Source organism: Fusarium subglutinans, assembly GCF_013396075.1.
Source record: "Fusarium subglutinans strain NRRL 66333 chromosome Unknown NRRL66333_c0000132, whole genome shotgun sequence".
NCBI classification, from domain to species: Eukaryota; Fungi; Ascomycota; class Sordariomycetes; order Hypocreales; family Nectriaceae; genus Fusarium; species Fusarium subglutinans.
In genome coordinates this window covers 64,437-82,917 of record NW_023502195.1, presented here as the reverse complement: position 1 = coordinate 82,917, position 18,481 = coordinate 64,437, and the positions used below count along the sequence as shown (strand labels likewise).

The 18,481-nt window shown below is 50.3% G+C and overlaps 4 protein-coding genes across 4 annotated transcripts; 2 read left to right on the top strand and 2 right to left on the bottom strand.

Moving 5' to 3' along the window:
* Positions 1-325: 325 nt before the first annotated feature.
* FSUBG_9056 (transcriptional regulatory protein pro-1) lies at positions 326-2,379 on the top strand (the record flags this gene model as incomplete). Its single annotated transcript, XM_036687528.1, has 2 exons — positions 326-422; positions 479-2,379. 2 exons carry the CDS (start codon positions 326-328, stop codon positions 2,377-2,379), a joined length of 1,998 nt encoding a protein of 665 aa, XP_036535469.1.
* Positions 2,380-5,502: 3,123 nt separating this feature from the next.
* On the top strand, positions 5,503-6,765 carry FSUBG_9055 (uncharacterized protein; the record flags this gene model as incomplete). Its single annotated transcript, XM_036687527.1, has 1 exon — positions 5,503-6,765. The coding sequence occupies one exon, from the start codon at positions 5,503-5,505 to the stop codon at positions 6,763-6,765; it is 1,263 nt and encodes a 420-aa protein (XP_036535468.1).
* A 690-nt stretch (positions 6,766-7,455) lies between these two features.
* Positions 7,456-11,207, bottom strand: FSUBG_9054 (uncharacterized protein; the record flags this gene model as incomplete). Its single annotated transcript, XM_036687526.1, has 2 exons — positions 7,456-10,978; positions 11,107-11,207. The coding sequence occupies 2 exons, from the start codon at positions 11,205-11,207 to the stop codon at positions 7,456-7,458; spliced, it is 3,624 nt and encodes a 1,207-aa protein (XP_036535467.1).
* Positions 11,208-16,655: 5,448 nt separating this feature from the next.
* FSUBG_9053 (uncharacterized protein) lies at positions 16,656-17,623 on the bottom strand (the record flags this gene model as incomplete). The annotated part of the gene is made up of 3 exons (XM_036687525.1): positions 16,656-16,821; positions 16,877-17,045; positions 17,104-17,623. The coding sequence occupies 3 exons, from the start codon at positions 17,621-17,623 to the stop codon at positions 16,656-16,658; spliced, it is 855 nt and encodes a 284-aa protein (XP_036535466.1).
* Positions 17,624-18,481: the final 858 nt, after the last annotated feature.

Here is an 18,481-nt window from a genome sequence, read left to right as displayed (position 1 = left end):
CCCCCCGGTCACGTTTCCCAACGCCCAACCTCTTGGCTTTCGCTTCTGGATCCTCAGCCCAGTTTAAAGCAAAAGACCAGCAGAGACAATTTCTCCATCCCGTCCCGCTCTGATCGACTCCACACTCGACTAGGCCTGGGTTTAGAGTACAGTGTGCGTCTGGTCCCTGATTACACAGTACCACTCCCCCCTTGTCGATCACACACCCCTCCTGGTCCTCTACCACGCCAATACTCTAAGGACCAAGCATCGCAGCCTACAAATGTCTACGCTGCCCCCCGACCATCGCAAAGGCGTGTCGCGAGCACCTGGAAGCACCGTCAACATGACTGTATCACAGTCTTCAAAGGCCAAACCGGCCTCCAAAGCCAGCAATGGCAAGCCAAAGACAAAGACGCAGATGCATCGTCGTTCAAGAACAGGTACGCTCGCTTATACCATCTTACTGAAGTATGGTGAGCTAACATGAATCTCGCAGGCTGCTATACTTGCCGTTTGCGACGCAAGAAATGCGACGAGGGAACTCCCATGTGCACAGCCTGCAAGCACCTCGGCTTGCAATGCGAGTACAAGCGACCCATGTGGTGGGGCAACAACGATATGAGAAGGAAACACAAGGAGGACATCAAGATGATCATCAAGCGCAAGAAGCTCTCTGAGAAGTCATCACACAACATCCAGAACTCTGTCACAAGCTCTCCTCCTGGCCTCACGCACTCTCTTCCCACATCAGCCACCTTCACTGATCCCCTTGACCGCACAAGATCAGCCTCCATAGACTCTCAATTCCCGGCTGCGTTCAACTTCAACAGCCCCCCGAGTGGGAACGAGTATGGATTCGGTGCGCCAATGCACCCCGAGTTCATGTTTGGTAGCTACTCGCCTTACGAGATCGATGTCAAGACAGAGCGACAGATGTTTGTGAACGATGTGCCCACAGTTCGCGAATCACACATCTCCACCTTCAGCACTTACCACACTCCTCCCCCAGCAGGTACTGTTCTACCCAACGGTCCTCTCGACGGCGAGTGGGCCGAGCAGGTCTTCCAAGAGCGCAAGGAATCCCTTTCAGAGGAGACCCTCAACTGCAACTTCTTCGACTTTTCACATGGCCCTTCCACAGAGTCGAGGCAAGTCAAGATTGAGTTGGATGAAAATGACCAGCGCCTGCTGGACCACTTCATCCAATTCGTTCTGCCAACCATCTTTCCCATCCTCGAGTCCAACCAACATTGCTCAGTCAGCTCAGACCTGATACTCCCTGCTCTTCAGTCAAACAGTGCCTACCTTCACTGCTGTCTGAGTGTTGCTGCTCAACACCTCAAATCACATACCAATGGCTCTACCTCTACTGAGGACATTGACAACGACATCATGCGCCATCGCTATGCTACCATCTGGGCTCTTTGCGAGGCTCTCAAGAAGGACGAGAATCACCAGCAAATTCTCGAGGCGACTCTTGGCCTCATCTTCTTCCAGTCTGTCGTTGGCCGCTACGACGATGGGCTTCTCGATATTCCTTGGCATCAGCATTTCCAGGCCGCCATCAGCTTGGTGCAGAAGCTTGACCTTCCCGGCATCGTCTCTGACCCTACTCGGGCTTCAATGCAAACCCCCTTCAACATGTCTCTCTCGTCATGGATTGACATTCTCGGTGCCACCATGAAGGGTCGCTCACCAACATTTGCTCACACTTACCGTGAGAAGCATCTTTCTCAGCTCAACCCTAGCCTCGGCCTGCGCGAGCTGATGGGATGTGATGACCGGGTCATGTATCTCATTTCCGAGATCGCCTGTCTCGAGTCTCTCAAGAAGGATGGCATGGATGACTTCACACTCTGCCAGCATGTCTCTGCTCTTGGAGAACAGATCAGCTTGACCGAGATGGGCGATGCAGGCCCCAAGATGCCTTTCAATGCCAATGGCAGTCTTTCACCTAAGCAGCTTTCTAAGAACATGACCATGGCTTTCCGCATTGCTGCTCGCATCTTCCTCTGCAGTCTGGTTCCTGGATTCAACCCTAGACAGCCATCACCCATGGGCTTGGTTGAGAAGCTGACTACGGTGCTTCAGCACATTCCCTCGGGCCCCAATGGGTTTGACCGCAACCTGGCTTGGGTCTATCTCATTGGCGGCTCCATCAGCGTTCCTGGTAGCTCATTCCGTGCATTCTTCGAGGATCGCCTGGCTCAGCTGGGCGACTCGGCTAGGTTTGGCACCATGGGACGTGTAGCCACCCTCCTGCATGAGGTGTGGGTTCAGAATGACAGCCTCTCGGGTGTGAGCACACCCGGGTCCACGACGTCTGAGGCGGCCCAGCTACACATCCACTGGCGGGATGTCATGCAATCGAAGGGATGGGACTTTTTGTTGATCTGAGCACTGCTCTTTGCAAACCTTCTTGGCTGGCCTTTGAAGGGTCGCAGGACCGTGCTGGGTGAGACCATCAAGTTCTGCTCTGACCTTCCTTCTTTTCAGTAACATGAGAGCGGCCAGGACCACCTCATCAGGCGAAGCAGGCATTTGCCAGCCGTCGAGGACCAGGCTTGGAAGTGAGACTTCCAAGTCCTACACGAGGGTATGTTATTCACTTACTCTCTGTCCCGAAAGGGCAGAGTTATATTTTCCTTTTCTTCGTTTCACTTCATATACAATGATACCTACTGGGATGGGTTACTAGAGGAAGCCGCAAGGCGTTTTGAGATGACTGTGGGAGCACGAAGAGCGACACTTGGATGCACCACACTCGACATATTTTGTTACGGGGACGAGGCGTTAGGGACATGCATGCATAGGACGTTTGGCAGAAGATAGATGGCCATGGCCATATGCAGGAACAAATGGGGCGGCACCACGATGCCGTTCTAAATGTCAGTTTACTGGATGGAAACGGCCGAGTAACGCGAGACTCGGGACCACTCGCTATTGTTTATTGCTTTACTATGATACCAAGCGGGCAATGGTATTGGGGGAAACGGCGCAATGAAGGATCTGGGGTAAAGGCGCCGTGAAGGATGACGATATGAAAAGAGAGGCTCTGGGAAGCTGGTTATGGGCTAGCTCCCAGAAAGGAAGCGGTATACAGATAGGACATGATGACCTTGCTGAGACAAGGCAGACAATGAACAAAGCACTTTATTGTTGCAATTGGCTCCCAACACTGTGACATTACCACGCACTTTGTTTATTCCCTCACAGTAACGATCACGGAAGGTGAGATGACAGTATCTGTCTGATCATGTAACTCACGCCACATAATTCGGGGACTTTTCTCCAGTGCTGACTGCAAGCCTCTGAAAAGGGATCCCAACTCCGAGAGGCACAACTGGGATGGGCATTAATACCTCGGTCTGATTACTTCACCTGCTAGCATATTATTCCGCATATGATGGGTTCTTTTTACTTGTGTGCTTAATTATCCCCGGCAGAGGTCAGCATCATCACACCATGAAAGCCGGGGAGAGGTAGGTTCTCCGTGGGGGTGGTATGCAGATATGTGCTGCTACAGTAGGTAGGTAGGTAGGTTAGTAATCAGGCATCTAGATACAGGGAGTTTTCCAGTGGTCTGAGAATGTTTATACTGTGGCACACGTGCTGGACAAATGAGGCCTTATGCCTGTTGCGGATGTATGGAAAGGAAGCCGCATGCAATGCTACCTAGTATGCAAATGCAGTACGAGGACAATTCATAGTATTTATAGGTATCTGGGAACCTTTTCCATATCTACTTTATCCTATAGACCATCTCTCTTAAAGCCTCACTCTGAATGAGAATGTCCAATGCATGCAACATCATAAGCCGCCACTCCGTACGAGTCGCAGTGCATATACAACGAGGGATACAGAAAGGGACCAGCACATCAGCGCATCGCATAGCATCGCAGTGCATTTGATTTACAGTATGGAAACTGAGAGGCAAACACGTATTCTTCAACAGCTACAGGAAAGGTAAGACAACCTATGCCCCCGGTCTTCAGGTCTTCTGGACAGTGCGTAGAGTTACTGGATCTAATGACTTACACACCCCCTGTAGTGTAGTGTAAGGTAAGTTAGGTAGGGCATCCTGGGCATTCTTTTCTGTACTGACGACCGCAGCGGAGAAGACGTGGACTTTTTGCCTCTTGCCGAAGCCTAGATTTTGTGAGATGCATTTCTGTGTGCGAGAGTCCAGGGGGTGACTTTGGCGAATACAAGGGGGTCAGAGAGGGGATGATCGGGTAAATGGCATGCAGTACGGATATAGACGAAGAATATTACAGTAATGGTCTAACTATAGGATAGAGGCTTTTGGTGGTTTGTATCACGATAATGGGTGTAAGGGTTCAGTTAGGTAGTCATGTTACAGCGGGGACAAAGAACCAGAGAACGCACTGGAGACCAATATATCCGTGCTTTGTTCCATTCCAGTGACAGGATCCCTATCGTCACTGAACAACCAAGTAGAGAGTACATAAGTACCTACCTAAGTACCTTACCATCTTCACTGACAAGACCGAAAGAGAGGCAGCCCATAACGACAAGAAACAGCATGTTAAAGCTTAAATAACACAACACTTTTTTCTTTTTTTTCTCTTTCTTGCACTCACTCTGTGCCCAGAACTGGCCTTGAAACAGTGACCTCTCTCATGGAGCTACTCGTCTCATTGGATCCCATCACAGACTGGGTCCAAGTTAGAAAACTACGCGCCCAGCCTTAGGGCTTGGCCATGAGTCTTCAGCGCCTGAGACAGAGCCTCCCACAGCCAAACTTTTACTGGGCTCTGCTCAACGGGAACCAATCCGCGACATGCATCGCCGCGCGCTTAATGTCGTCTGAGACTCTCAGCCAACCACTGCATTTTCGTCTGTCTCAACTCTCAACCATGGCGACATTATCGCCAAACAAAACCAGTTTCTATTATCCTCCCATGTCTGGCAGTTCTAGACCTACTACGTAGTGTCCACTGGCGTGTCAAGCGATAGGCCCTAGACCCTCTCAGCGACTGGCTCTCAGCATCTCTGATCAACCGCCCAATGGTCTCTGATGCGACAGTCGAGCCTGAAATATCGTCCACGAATGGGTCGAGATGACTCTCAACGGACAAGGCGGCAAGGCAGAGGAAGACCATGTCCATCCATGCCCATGATGGAAAGAAGACAGTGACCTCATGGTTCTATTCTCCGTCTTTGTCTAGTACCCTTGTCTTCCCTCTTTTTTCTCCCTCTCTTATTCTGCGTCCTGTATTTACTGTTCCGTTTCTTCACCTTGGCTGTTCTATCGAACAAACAAAAACAAGCCATATAATCACTTGTTCAGTTGACTCATTCCTTACCTCTTTGTCATACGCGCTGGCTGTGTCTGACTTGCCAACTCTTCTGCATATCATCTTCTCTTGACTCCTTGCATATACAATATCACATTCACCCGAAGACATTCCTTCAACAACGAACCAACAAAACCAACGCTTAGTAACCGACACTAAAGACCACAACCAACAACTACACGCATAATACACGCCAAATATGCTTTTGGGAAGACTCCCAACACCCCTGAGGGTCCTGTTTATCACAGCCCTCTACGCTTCAGCATCCTCCGCTCTCCCCGCGAACAGTATCTTCGCCCGCCAAGACACATGCGATGCGGATCAGACATCATGCAACAGCGACATTGCCAACTTTTGCTGCCCCAAGGGCAACTCCTGCAGACTTCTCGCTGGCAAGACCACAGCAGTATGCTGTCCCAGCGGCCAGACATGTAACGTCATTCAACCCATCACCTGCGATATCCGCGGCCAGGACCAGAGAGAGTTCCCCAACGCCCCTGTCAAGACCATAGTATTCAACCTCGATCTTGAAAAATGTGGACAGAAGTGCTGTCCTTTTGGATACTCGTGTGAAGACGAGCAGTGTGTGATCGACAAGGATCAGACCAATGTCCCAGAAGGCGCTGAGCTTCCCAACGAGACGTCTACGCCGATTCCCAGTGCCATAACTACTGCTACGGGGGCTATCGAGACCATCTCCATCAGCGCTGCACCCTCCACGAGCGCTGAGCCCACAGCAGCAGTTGGCTCAGATAATAGCTCAGACAAGGACGAAGACTCCAAGTCCGGCAACTCGGGGCCTGCTACTACCTCCATCGTCGGCGGCGTCGTCGGCGGCAGTATCATTCTTCTGATAACCGCCGTTGTAATCTTCCTCTACGTCCGTCGCCAGAACAAACGTGATGCGCAAGGTTCAGAGAAGGGTAGTCATATATACGGGTACGGCCGTCGATCCACGAGCGATGCCTCGTTCGGAAATATCATCTCCGAGCCCATCAGCCAGCCCAACTCTTACCGCGCCGACTTCATCCTCAAGACCCCTTCAACCCAACGCTCAAGCATTGTGCCTGCGCGCCAGCTCTCCAGTGCTGGCACGCGCCTCAACGCCCCGCCTCCGCGGATTCGTATCTCTATTCCGAATCCCTTCGACTCACCCAATCCCTCACCCAATGCCCAACCCAGTCCCTTCGACAATGAAGAGTCTCTTCGACATGGAAACGTTCGGCTGCCCCCGATCCGCGCTATGAAGGGCTCGTCGTACTGTAGTCGCCGACCAAGTACCCCTGAGCTTCAGCGTGAGCCGAGTAGCGAGAATATCAATGTTTTCGCGGACCCCAGCACCATCGTGAAACCCCGCCCCCTGACGAGAGCGACAACATTCACCGACCTGATGGACGAGGCTGATCTTGGCGCTGTGCGGCGAGGGAAGCCCTACGTCCCCGGAACCACTCCCAGAATTTAGACCTCACTGGCTTTTACCATTTCCTTTCGAGTCACACCATTCACGTCTCTCTCTAATGCAACATCCCTTCACCACCACCTGCAGTGCAGGGTGGCATCCTCTCACTAGAACTGATTTTGGGCGTTGTGGATATAAATACTGGAGTAGCTGTCGTTTATACCCTGGGCTAATTCAGCAAGACCCAAATCTTGTTATGCTTTAATATTGCAATGTTTTATGTTTGATAAGAGTTATAGATAGATTATTTAAGAAATGATATGCGAATATTCGATCGTCTCGTCTCAAAACAAGTCAAGCAAAAGGAATGGATCAAAGAAATCAGTCATAGCAAGTTGCTTCAGTGCAGTATCAAAACTGGTATATGTTTGGTATATAACAACGACAACTAAATAACCCATGACCGTCAAGAAGCACTCACTTTCTGTTAGCCGTTTTTGCTGACTCCGGCGCTCCCATGACAATAAAAAAACACGCTATGCCAACCCGTTGATAGAAGAAAGGGAACCTAGCGAGTGAACAAGATGCAGCCCGCGAGGCTGATGCCAAAGGAAACGAATCGCACAAAACAAAAAGCGTAGTGATTGGGTATGTGCGCCCAGTCCATCATGTCCATAAACTTCTTATGTGGCGCCAGCCTGGGTATTACCTCCAGTGTTTACTCAATATTGTCAATTTGTGCAAGTTGATGTCTCACATGACGATACACTTCTTATCCTTCTCTTTCTCCTTTTCCCTCTCTCCAGAGCCGGTCGATATGTCTGTCCAACCTGCACTGCTTGCAGCATCTGCAGCCTTCTTCTTCTTTTTAGGTTTGGCTGACCAACCACGCTTTTTGGCATCCTTGATGTTTTTGGCTGCGCTTCGTTCAGCACGACTTGGCCGGCGATTAACAGTTGGCGATGTTCTAGTGACCGGCACTGGAGGAGCATGCAGCCATGCCGGCACCTGCTGGTTGGGCAGTGGAACGGTGGTGGGCGGGTTGCCTCCGTGACTCGAGGCAATACTGTAGATGGTTTCAAGTCGCTCAACAGTCGGCCTCTGATTCGAGCCAGGTACCGGCCGTGGGTGCCGAGGGATCGGGGCCAATAGAGGAGTCTCATTCCTTCGCCCAGATACTTGCCGGCTTGGAGAGTCGAAAGCACCCGATACACCCTTAGGAGTGCTAATTATAAGAGGTTGATCGGGTTCTGGGCGACTGAGATTGGATGGCCCTGCCACTAATGAATTGGGCAGGGAGCTTGACACGTACGAACTACGGTCGAAACTCCCAACAGGCCTTCTTGGGACCTGGAACCCTCCAGAAAGCCGTCTTGGGTTACCCTGGCTGACTCTTTTGCTAAGACTCGCAAGCTGACTCGAACTCGGCAGAGGGGGGAGGCCCGAAATCGATTCATCCGCGGCCTGTTGGTCGGCAGGTGGGGACATTGGGAATGGATACCCTTCAGCCGACGCAACATTTTGCTCAGCCTCATGGCCTGCAACTCGAGGCCAAGTTTGAGCATTCGAGAGCCGCCTCACTCTAGGCGCTGGGTCTGACCCGACCTGGGCCGTAGAAACGGTCGATGGCCTCTCCACACTTACCGCTGGTATTCGACCACCTGGGCCAGAATGGACGTAAGCTGGGATATCTGCCTGCACTGGTGAAGGTGACTGCCCCTCACAGGAGTTGATAGGAACTGCCACGGCCCTAGATGTAAGAGCTGACACAGCAGATGATATTGATGTTTGTCGTGCCCTGGTTTCAGAAGTTCTGCCTGTATGTTGAGGCGCTTCCTGTCGTGGAGAGCGGGGGGGAGTCACGTCGTATAGATCAGCATCCTCATCCGTCTGGGGTACAGGGCTCACACTGTTTTGTGTTGCATCGCCAGCCTGCAGTTGATCTCTGGTGGTATATCCTCGCAGAGGATGTTGGCCAGAGGCTTGCTGTGATGAATTGTTTCCGGGCTGCTCGCCTTTGGAGTCGGTGCCGGGTACTCGGTAATCCTCAGACCCAGGACGACTAGAGGCGGACATAGCATGATCTGGCAGTGCTGACACTGGAGCTGGAGCTGGAACAGATGCACCGCCAAGTCCTATGGGAGCAACAGAAGGACCACGCATAAAGGCCGGCAAATCGGGGCCTGGGTCCTCCTTTTGATATGGTGGAGGAGGAGGTACCCAATTGTCAGCATCACTCTCATGTGGATGCTCTCTTCGGCCATCAGCACGTCGATACTCAATACGTCGTCCATCCGCAGTTCGGGGATGAAGGGATCTGTCGACGGCGGCAGCGGTCGCAGCACGACGCAGCGTGGTCTGGGAACGTGGGCTAGCATGCGAGTAAGGGGCATCTAAAGCCTCCATTTCTTCGATCGAAGGAGCATCTCCATCTTCACTGGGGCTCACAGGTTCGACAACTGCTCGACGATTTGCTGGCTGGGATGGAAGCTGACCAATCCTCCGAGGAAGCAAAGGGTCATCATCATCATTACTGTGGTCCTCGTTAAGCGGCATTCGTGGGACCGCCGGTATAGCTGCAGCATCAGGAGCTGCACGAGGTCGAGAAGCTGACGTAGCAGCCCGAAGCAATGATGAGCCGCCACGGCCACCTCGCCTCTGAGCAACAGTACGCCGCCGCACAATGGCGACTTCGGTTGCCAGATCGCGTTGCTCTTCCTCCAGCACCTCTGGGTTATCAGTGCCGACCTCAATGACGATCTCTGACTTGGTTCCGTTGGAAATGCCATAGTCAAAGTCCAAGAGCGTGACTCGACCACCATCGACAAAATCCATATCTTCCTCCTCTGTCACTAACCGCGGTGCTCCGACCCCCCTTGCGGCAATTACCAGGCGCTCCTGAATAGATGAGCTACCATGCCCTGCAACCCATTTCACTGTTTTAACTTCCCCGTGCTCAGCAACCCTGAAGCCAGAAACAAAGGTGTTCCTTAGTTGGTCGCACAAAATCTGCCATTTAGGCACTCTGACACTTTCTGGGTTATTGATTCGCGTAGATGCCCGTCGCGATGTACCACTCCTATCACTATTTTGTCGCCCTAGACCAGATGCCGACCCATCGTTTGACGATGACACATTGTCAGGGACAGCATCCAAGTCCTCAGGTATGCCATATATCCATACCTCCCTCCCTTGAAAACCAGCCGACACTAGTTCACCCCGATATGTTGTAGAAGGGAGTGTGGAGGGAATGAGACTGGTTTGTGGAGATACACTTGGTACGGGTCCAGTAAAGTAAGTTGTGCCATTCCGAAGGTCATCAATTCGAACAGCTCGGAAGGTCTCGAAACTCCTGTCATAGGTGAAAGTCCAGCTTGCCTCCTCTTCGCTTCCATCCTGAAGCAGAACGGCATGACTGCAGTCACGACTGGTGTTTGGGAACAGGATCGACGTCGTCCATAGGGGGCTTAGGTTATCTTCAGACATATGAGGGCCTGGGTCATAGTATGGAGCTGTAATTATGACGGTGCTAGGTGGCGCCGAATGAATAGTAGTACCGAGAATTTGAGTCCCATCAAATGAGAAAGATAAAGCGTCGACAGCATCACATTTCACAGCTCTTCGATCAGTGGCCAGCGCATCAGGCCTTAAAGACGATACCTCGATGCCACCTTCATAAGCAGCAGCTAGAACAGAACCACATGGGGACAAAGCGATCGTTCGTGGAGTGTTGTCAAGAATTATAGACCGTGAGCGGCGGGGTGGGCTTTGTTGCAAGTCGTACAAGTCGACCTGCATCTCAGTAGACAAGACTGCCAAGAGGGTGCCTTTATCGTTGATACAAGCGGCGACAGGCCGACGAAGAATCTTAAACTCCCTCTTGACTTCCAGGTTCAAACCTTTCAAGTCGATCACATAAATCCTGCCCGAATTGTATGCTAGAAGATGGTGCCCCTTTGGGGAGGCACTGTATTGCATACCCTCGCCACCGGGACATGATGAAGAGCTGATTGAGGTCGAAATAAGCTTGAACGTCGCTTCCCTTGGTCGTAGATATGCCTGGAAGAGGTTTCGCTTTACTTCACGAGCAAAAAGCCGTCGCAACTCGGGGAGATTGTCATCGTCCGATTGTGGTGGTGTGGGATGGCTCGCCGAATATGAAGGACATCTCGATAGCTGATGGCGATAAAGATGAGCTCGTTGAGAAACACCTCTCCATTTGCGGTTCAGGAGCACAAGAGACGCAAAGCCGTTGGGGTCAGTTTGTCGAAGAATCCTAACACGGAATGACAAACGTTAGCACATGATAAAAGGAGAGGACGGCGCTTGCCGATGACACCAGTCGTTCGATACGGCCAAGGACAAGTTTGATGTAAAGTTGCGGAAACCCCTGTGATTACTCACTGTTCAATGATCTCGTCGGGGAGTCTGTCAACAGGCGGAGTTGGAGAAATGGGCATCTTCTCGATACTGGAGCGACGTACGTCGGTTACCGACGCGTCCATGACGCTTTGTCGCTCTACGGTGGGAAGCCGTCGAGCATATCAAGTCGATGAGTCGCGACTGTATCTAAGGGAAATCGAGAATGGCGGAGATCGTGTCTTGGGGACTGGGTCTTTGTTGTAGAGTCGAATGTTTGGCGAGAGTGTGAGTCCAGGTCTGGAAGCAGGTGTCGGAGTGTGGCTGAGGCTTCCTGTTCAGCTCGAGGCGTGACGATGGCGGGTTCTCTTTTGGTGAAGACGGAAAGTTTGGGGGCGATCCGATGTAAGCACTAAGTAGTTGGTAGGCACTTGATTTAGAGGACAAAGCAGGACGCGACACACAAGATTCGCGGGAATTGATGGATTGAACTGCATTGAAAAAAAAAAAAGATTGCTTGGGTGTATTGCATGCTAACATACCTACCAAGAGGGCTATGGATGATCGGCATATTGCCAGAGCTTAATCAGTAGTCCAGTTGTATTTCCCATATTTTCCCCCCAAATTCGGATGTCCAAGAGTCCCCAGCTGTAGACATCATCGCCTCCAATTCTAAGTACTAAGCTACTAACTCCCTAGGTATACTGTGCTGAGATAAGTATGCCCGTCCAGGCCCTAGTGTATGGACCCTGTTAACGTGTCTTTTCAAGACGAGCTGAAACTAAGAAGTCGTTGGAAAATCGTTAAGAATTGTGAATATCGCGTATGACTTTTGTAAAACAATCTTCGACTTTTGGTTTTTATCTGTTGTTTTGATACCTCCACTTGGCATTTCGAGGTCAAAGGAGGAAATCGAGGGATAGAGATGCCTCTCTATCAAACAAACTCTGATAGGGTTATGTTATACTACTGTACCCCAATACCAGGTTATTTGTTAACCATAACCTTAAGGTATTCCGTGGTATCAGGTTTGTGACTACTACCTACCTAGGTATGTATATATCTGTGATTTTGCAGTAAACATGACTGGCTGCCTGATTTCTCTATTGTAAAGAAAGTGCATAAGAGTTTCTCATTTTCCATTTGCACTCCCATAGCAGGTGGCCCACGTCTATCCTTGTTTATGACTGGTCTAGAGCATCATGCGAAGTGAGTAGAATTTGCCGAGAGAGAACCTTGTCGTATACGCGTTTTGGCTTCGGAGACTGAGTGGGTGCGAAGGTCGCCTTTTGAGAGGGCAATGGTGTCCATGAGAACATTTCGCCAACCGCTGGATGAGCCAACACCAGGCGAGGTGGCGGCGTAGTGTAGTGTTGCAGCTAAACATGCAGGGTGTTTGGTGAAACCCCAAAGATGAAGGAGATGAAGCATACAATCATGAGAGGTCGACGCGTTCGTTTAGGGGAGAAACCTTATGGGTGTTCTTTCTATTGTCTGTAACGCGTTTATGGTTGACCTTTCCAAGGCGATTTCCCAGTTATACAAGGCCCTGTAGAGGTTGACTGTAAGGACAACTGCCAGATGCTGTAAATGGTGGAGCAATGTAAGCGACGTCCATGGTGAGTGTGACTCTTTCAGCGTCTGCCTTAGTAGGTAGGTTAGTAGGTAGTCGAGGTGATATTTCGTGACAGCCACATGTCACTGTCTCACGATCAAAGGCCGAATCACAAGCTACAGCAGCAATGAACACGCATTCGTCCTCTATTGGAAATTCTGGGACGATCCAACCAGAGTTGACATGTGTTCTTATGTATACTCGTACAGGCGATGTAGGACGTGGAGCTAGTGTAATTACCGGTAATTCCAATACCGTCCCATCCATTATCGTTCTACATAAGGTAGAGAACCATCACGGATATACGGAAAAGTCATTGTTGGTATCTTGGCGTTAACCCATAACATACCTTAGATAAGTTATAAGGTAGGATACCAGAAAGGGGAGAGGCGCAACCAGTGCCCTCATCCAGTCTGTTGCACTCACTCAGTATGCAACTCTACCACACAAATTTTCCTGGTTCTCCTGCGCCGTTATGAAGGGCTTGGTCAGAAACCAGTTGGTGTAACCCGAGTTTTCATGTCGCTGGCCGTATTAAGTAGTAGTCGCTACCTAGGCGAGATGATCTATAATTAGAAATTGGCAACGTCTCGACCGGGAGTTCGTCCTGCCAGGATACAGTCTAGACTGTTTAGTACATCACTTCTGATGCCAAGGACAGCATCTTATGACTGATACGCATCAGAAATGCTCTTCAGTGCCTGGTATGGGAGGAAAAGGAACACATTTAGGTATGCGTAAGGTAGGTAGCAGCAGCAAGACATCAATGATGCTATAGTCAATAGCTGGATTTCGAAGCGGTATGTGATGAGCCACCCCCATACCTTTTTTCCCGACATCAATCATCTCAGAGGATTGCGGATAAGCAGAACGAACCAATCCTTTGGCTTGGCACGCACTATCAAGTGATATGATCGGTGCCCTGGTGGCTGTACTTGGGTAGCAACAGCTTACACTTGGTATCTGACGTGTTATATATCAAAAGTCACTTGCGTTTTACATACAATTCTGTTATCTATCGGCCCCTTTTTTGGCATAGAGACGGTACGAGAATGAGGTCGTTGCATTATACCTTAGGGGGGTTTCGGCCTTATTCATTCCATGAATGCAGTCTAATAATAGAGCATGTTATGCCTACCTCCGGACATAATCCGGAGCATGACCGGTTACCACTGGCTGTCAAAAGTGCCAAGCATTTCGATTGCGCCTCATTAACGCAGTGAATACGACGGGTTTAATCTGCACAACGGCGCTTCTTACAGGCACGGCCCGCCCCTTTTAGGTAAATCCCCAACCCTAAATCATGATAATTCATCAGTGCATGCGTGCATAAAGCAGTAACCAGTCGTATACGTAAAAGTCTGATGAAGGTCCAAGCGATCGAATAGAGTAATATTAGATTCATTTCAAACTTTTCTGGTGCGCTCGGAACGCACAGACAAAGAGAGGAGACCCCTGAAAACTGGGCCAGTCGATAGCCGATGGATGACAGACACGGCGCCAGAGCCTGTCAATCAATGTCATCGATTTCAGCCCTGGGGCCTGGGCCTCTCTGCGTGGCCTGGCAACTTCCGCCGCGCTTGGCACAATGTGGAAATAATATGGAAGCGTGGGAAGCCTGTTAGCTCGTAGATCGGTTGCGGGGTTTGCAGAGACAATGTGGAACTTTGTAGCTTGCGTTTAGAGCCGACAGAAACGGTAAGATCATCCTAGGCTCTTTGGTGTTTGTTTACGTACTATCAACCTCAAGGGATGGAGTTCCTCCAGGACAAGGTCCCTTTGGGCCGTAATCTTTTTGGACCTCGGTATATCTGAAGGCGAGCAAGCCGAGTTGATTGGTCTATACGGGCATGTGAAGAGAGGCAATACCCATGTATATACGGAGTATCCCCAAGTGTCAGTTTGCTTTGCCATGATAACCTGATCTGATATTTCTGCTCCCTTGGCTTGTCTGTGAGCCACTCAGATATTTCCTCATTTTGTATATTCACTATAATATACGTCATCGGGATCCGAATTCCACAGCTTTTAGTCGATCTTGATTCTTTTGGCAACCTTCCAAGTTGTTGGGCGCATCACACCCTAGGTCGATATTTCCAGCCCCAACTACTACTCCACGGCGAGACACACCCCAACCAATCGTCAATTTCAGTCAGTCTTACCTCCATTTCTGGTAATTTTTAGTCCATCGTCGTGGATAAACCCGTTATCTGGTCCAGTGCTTAGCCAAGGCGGAGACACGGAAATGTGGAAGCTCGCGAGTCAGGGACCAGCACCCAAAAGAAGGCGCCAGCAAATACCGAGAGCCCTACCAATCCAAGGCTTAAGGTAGATCTGAGGCTGGCATCACATCCGTCCAAAGAAGGAGTGAGTGGGCCAATACCTCATTTCCGGGCGATCACATTAGAGCCGAAAGCTAACACAAACACAAACACAAACACGCTTGACGAAAAAGTGGACAATGTTGACATGCCTGCATGCTTATCTACTTAGCAAAGTTACAAGCTCATCAACGGACTTGGATAAGCTTGCGAGTCTGATTTTTCGTGAGTCCAAGCTGCCTAGATCAAAGACTCGTCTCAACTGAAGGGAACTGAACGGCCATGTTCTATGAAACTTGACGACAGCGAGGTTGAAGAGCTAAAGACGAATGAGGCAAGGCTAGATACACAAAACGCTGTCTTCTAGAACCTGACCAAGATGATCGTCAGGCATCGTAGATCTGGGCCGTAACGATATTCCAGAAAGGTTGCAAGAGCCTGACGAGGAGGGTATTTGCTCACGCCTCATTGACTAGCTTCTCATTGCACTTGTCTGCATCCTAAATCCAAGCTTGCACCCTTTTAAAACATGCATTTCAGACTCAACCAAGAAAACTCTGCGTCACTAGTTTTATCTCATTTACCTGAATAGCGGAAATGATGCAGCCATCGCGTGCTGGTGGAAGAAAAGATCCGTCCTTCAACGGTTGGGCTGGGGCTCTTCTTCTCTCTCGGCAAGCCTGGCGTGGATATAGCAAAGGCCAGTAATTGTCTCGCAGAACAAGCATTGCGGCCATTGAGAGTTCCTTGTCTGCCAAGAAGCATGAAAGTACATACTTGGGTGAGAGAAATCCACGATACGAGTTCTCTCTTTTCCCGACGCCCCTATAGCCAGGTTGTCATCGGATAGGGGATCACCACGGCATCCATCCTGAATCCCCGGCGGACGATCTGATCTGCCGTGAAGCCTGAGGCACCCCGGTTTATTTCCCAAGGTAGCTGCCTAACGTGTCGTGTACGGATGCAGTAATTGTTAAGGTGGTCCAGGCTACCTGTGCCTTTTTCTGTAGGTCCCGGCTGTCTTCTAACTCTCCTTGGCGGCACACAACTTATGCAATGAAAGTACCCAAGCATGACAACTCCTTTGTATAGGCTGATGCCTCTGAGCCCTCGTGTGCAGGCTCTACAACAAGACGCAACGACAGAAGTCTTGACTCTCTTTCCCGTTGAGAAGAAAGAAGGGTTACTGACTTATGGTTTACCAAAGTCATGTGGACTACTGTGTGAGGCTTTGTTACAAGATCTGGTAATATTTGCCCTTCCGTTATTCTTGTTCACGGAGTAACTTAAACCCCTGGTTTCATCACATGTTAATGCTTTGCAGGAAGAGGATCTCAAATCGTGGGCTAGAGGGTTCGGAATGGTCATTAAAGATCTCAAAATGCCTGAGATCAGCCCCCAGGCTTTTCGTCTCGAAAAGGGCAACACTTCGGCATTACTAAAATGGTACACTGCAATTGTCGTGGCCCTTGGAAACACAAAATACGATATTGAGCTCGTTTCCAGAGACAAACGGTCTTTGCAGAAGGAGACGTGGGAACCAACATCTGCTCTTCATCTCCGGGAAACGGGGCTCAAAGCTCAAGGAGGACACATAAGGTTCCTCTACATCCCTCTCCACCTGGAACCCCTATAGACTTTCCGACAAACGACAAGCCCTATTTCATGATATGTATCATATCATGTTCCGTATCCGCGCTCGAAACGACACTCCAGGTGCTGTCTGGGCTGCCCGTCGACCTCGCCTTCGACTTCGTCTGTGACTTCGACCTCGCCTTGGCCTTCGCACCGCCTGGCTCTAGAGCCTTTTCGATTTGTTGTAGACTGCCGATTGTGAGTCCAGAAATCGACACAGGAATGGCGTGACACCGTCACCTACCTAACTTTCCCGTCACAGAGTTCATAGACGAGACTTGGGATTCGGAGTAAGTCCGAGGGTAGTTTGTTGTTTGGACGATGCGCAAAAGCAGACTCTCTGCGCAGTATCGGGAAGCATTCGACGGTAAAGTGCTGGCCAAAAGTAAAATACGAGTTTACTAGTTTGTACACTGTGAGAATAAAGAATCTTGTATGTAATAAATCGAGCAGGAGCTCAAGACAGCCTACCTCTCAAAGGGAGCTCATATGCTCGTGGTCCCAGTACTTTAGCAAGTTCATCGCCAATCTGTACACACTTGGGTAGTGCAAATCGCTTGGATCTAAGAGTATCACTGCCTCCAGTAACGCATTTAGCCATGGCATCCATAACCTCGTTTATGGTAAGACCTTGATCATGAGCCACGTGACAGGCTGCGACCATTACCATGCAGTGAAGCTGAGTTTCTCGTCCCTCAAAGTCTTTGGAAGCAGCAGCATAGGTCTCGAGAAGAGTAAGCCAGTCCATGTCCCGACGCGACTCAACGTGAGAGATGGTCAAACGATCACGCAGCCGCAAGATGTCTTCTAGTGTCGAAGGTCTGTTGTTGTCCCAATCCTCATCCCCTTGAGGTAACTTTGACATCCACGCCTTCACCCATTTTATCTGATCATTCAGACCCCTTCTCCGGACGGGCTTCTGGGGGACTGGCTTTCCTGGTTCCTCTTTAATAAATTCGGCGGTAAAACTTGGCGACTGTGAAGAATACATGATGATCGGATCCGCTAGAAGTCCTCTAGATCCAGGAACCTGGATGATGGAGCATCCATGAATATCATGAAGAACCGCAGGTTGGGTTCCCCAATGTGTCAGACAGCGGACTGGTTGGTCTATATGGGGGGGCTTCCAGTCGGCAGCCGATTGTGCCGCCGAATTTTTGACCTGAGCTCAAGGAAGATTGCGTCCGCCAGGATTCTCATCTGTCGGGTGCATTTGAGCCACACCTCGCCTTACTTCACGCCCTGGTGTTGCTGCTCCTAGGAGGTGGGAGAGTGGGAGAGTGTCGGGTTCATCGGCAGGCATCAGGAGCACAAGAAAGAAAAGCTGGGTCCGTCTCTGTATTTTGCAGGGTCCGTTAACAAAGAAACCGAAGCCATTGTGTCATTCCCACTGGAGAGGTGACAGTGGCGTCTGGTCATAGGTCATTAATGGGGTGCACCCAGACAAACCGAATCGTCCAATGCCACGTCCTTCTTTTCAGCCTTGCAAGAGCATTCCAACTATGGACAGCTTCGGATGAGGGCCAGTTATGTTATTAATGTGAATGTGATTCTGATTTGCATAAACTCCCCTCGTAGATCAGCGAATATGATGCCCCTCTTCCCAGTCTGCGCAGCCTGGTAGCCCATGTAGGCAGGTGGGACAAGGTTCTTCATTGGTTACGGACCATCTCAACCGGATAATTTCATGATTGAAAGGGATTTTCTTCCCAAGTCCCCAGCGGATAGAGACCTTCCTTGGCTGGGCCATCGGTCGATAGCGTACTGCGCCAGGACCAGCCTACCAGTGAGCCGACGAAGAAGGCAAGGGAGAAGTGACAAGAGCAAACTTCCGCAGACCAAGCTTACA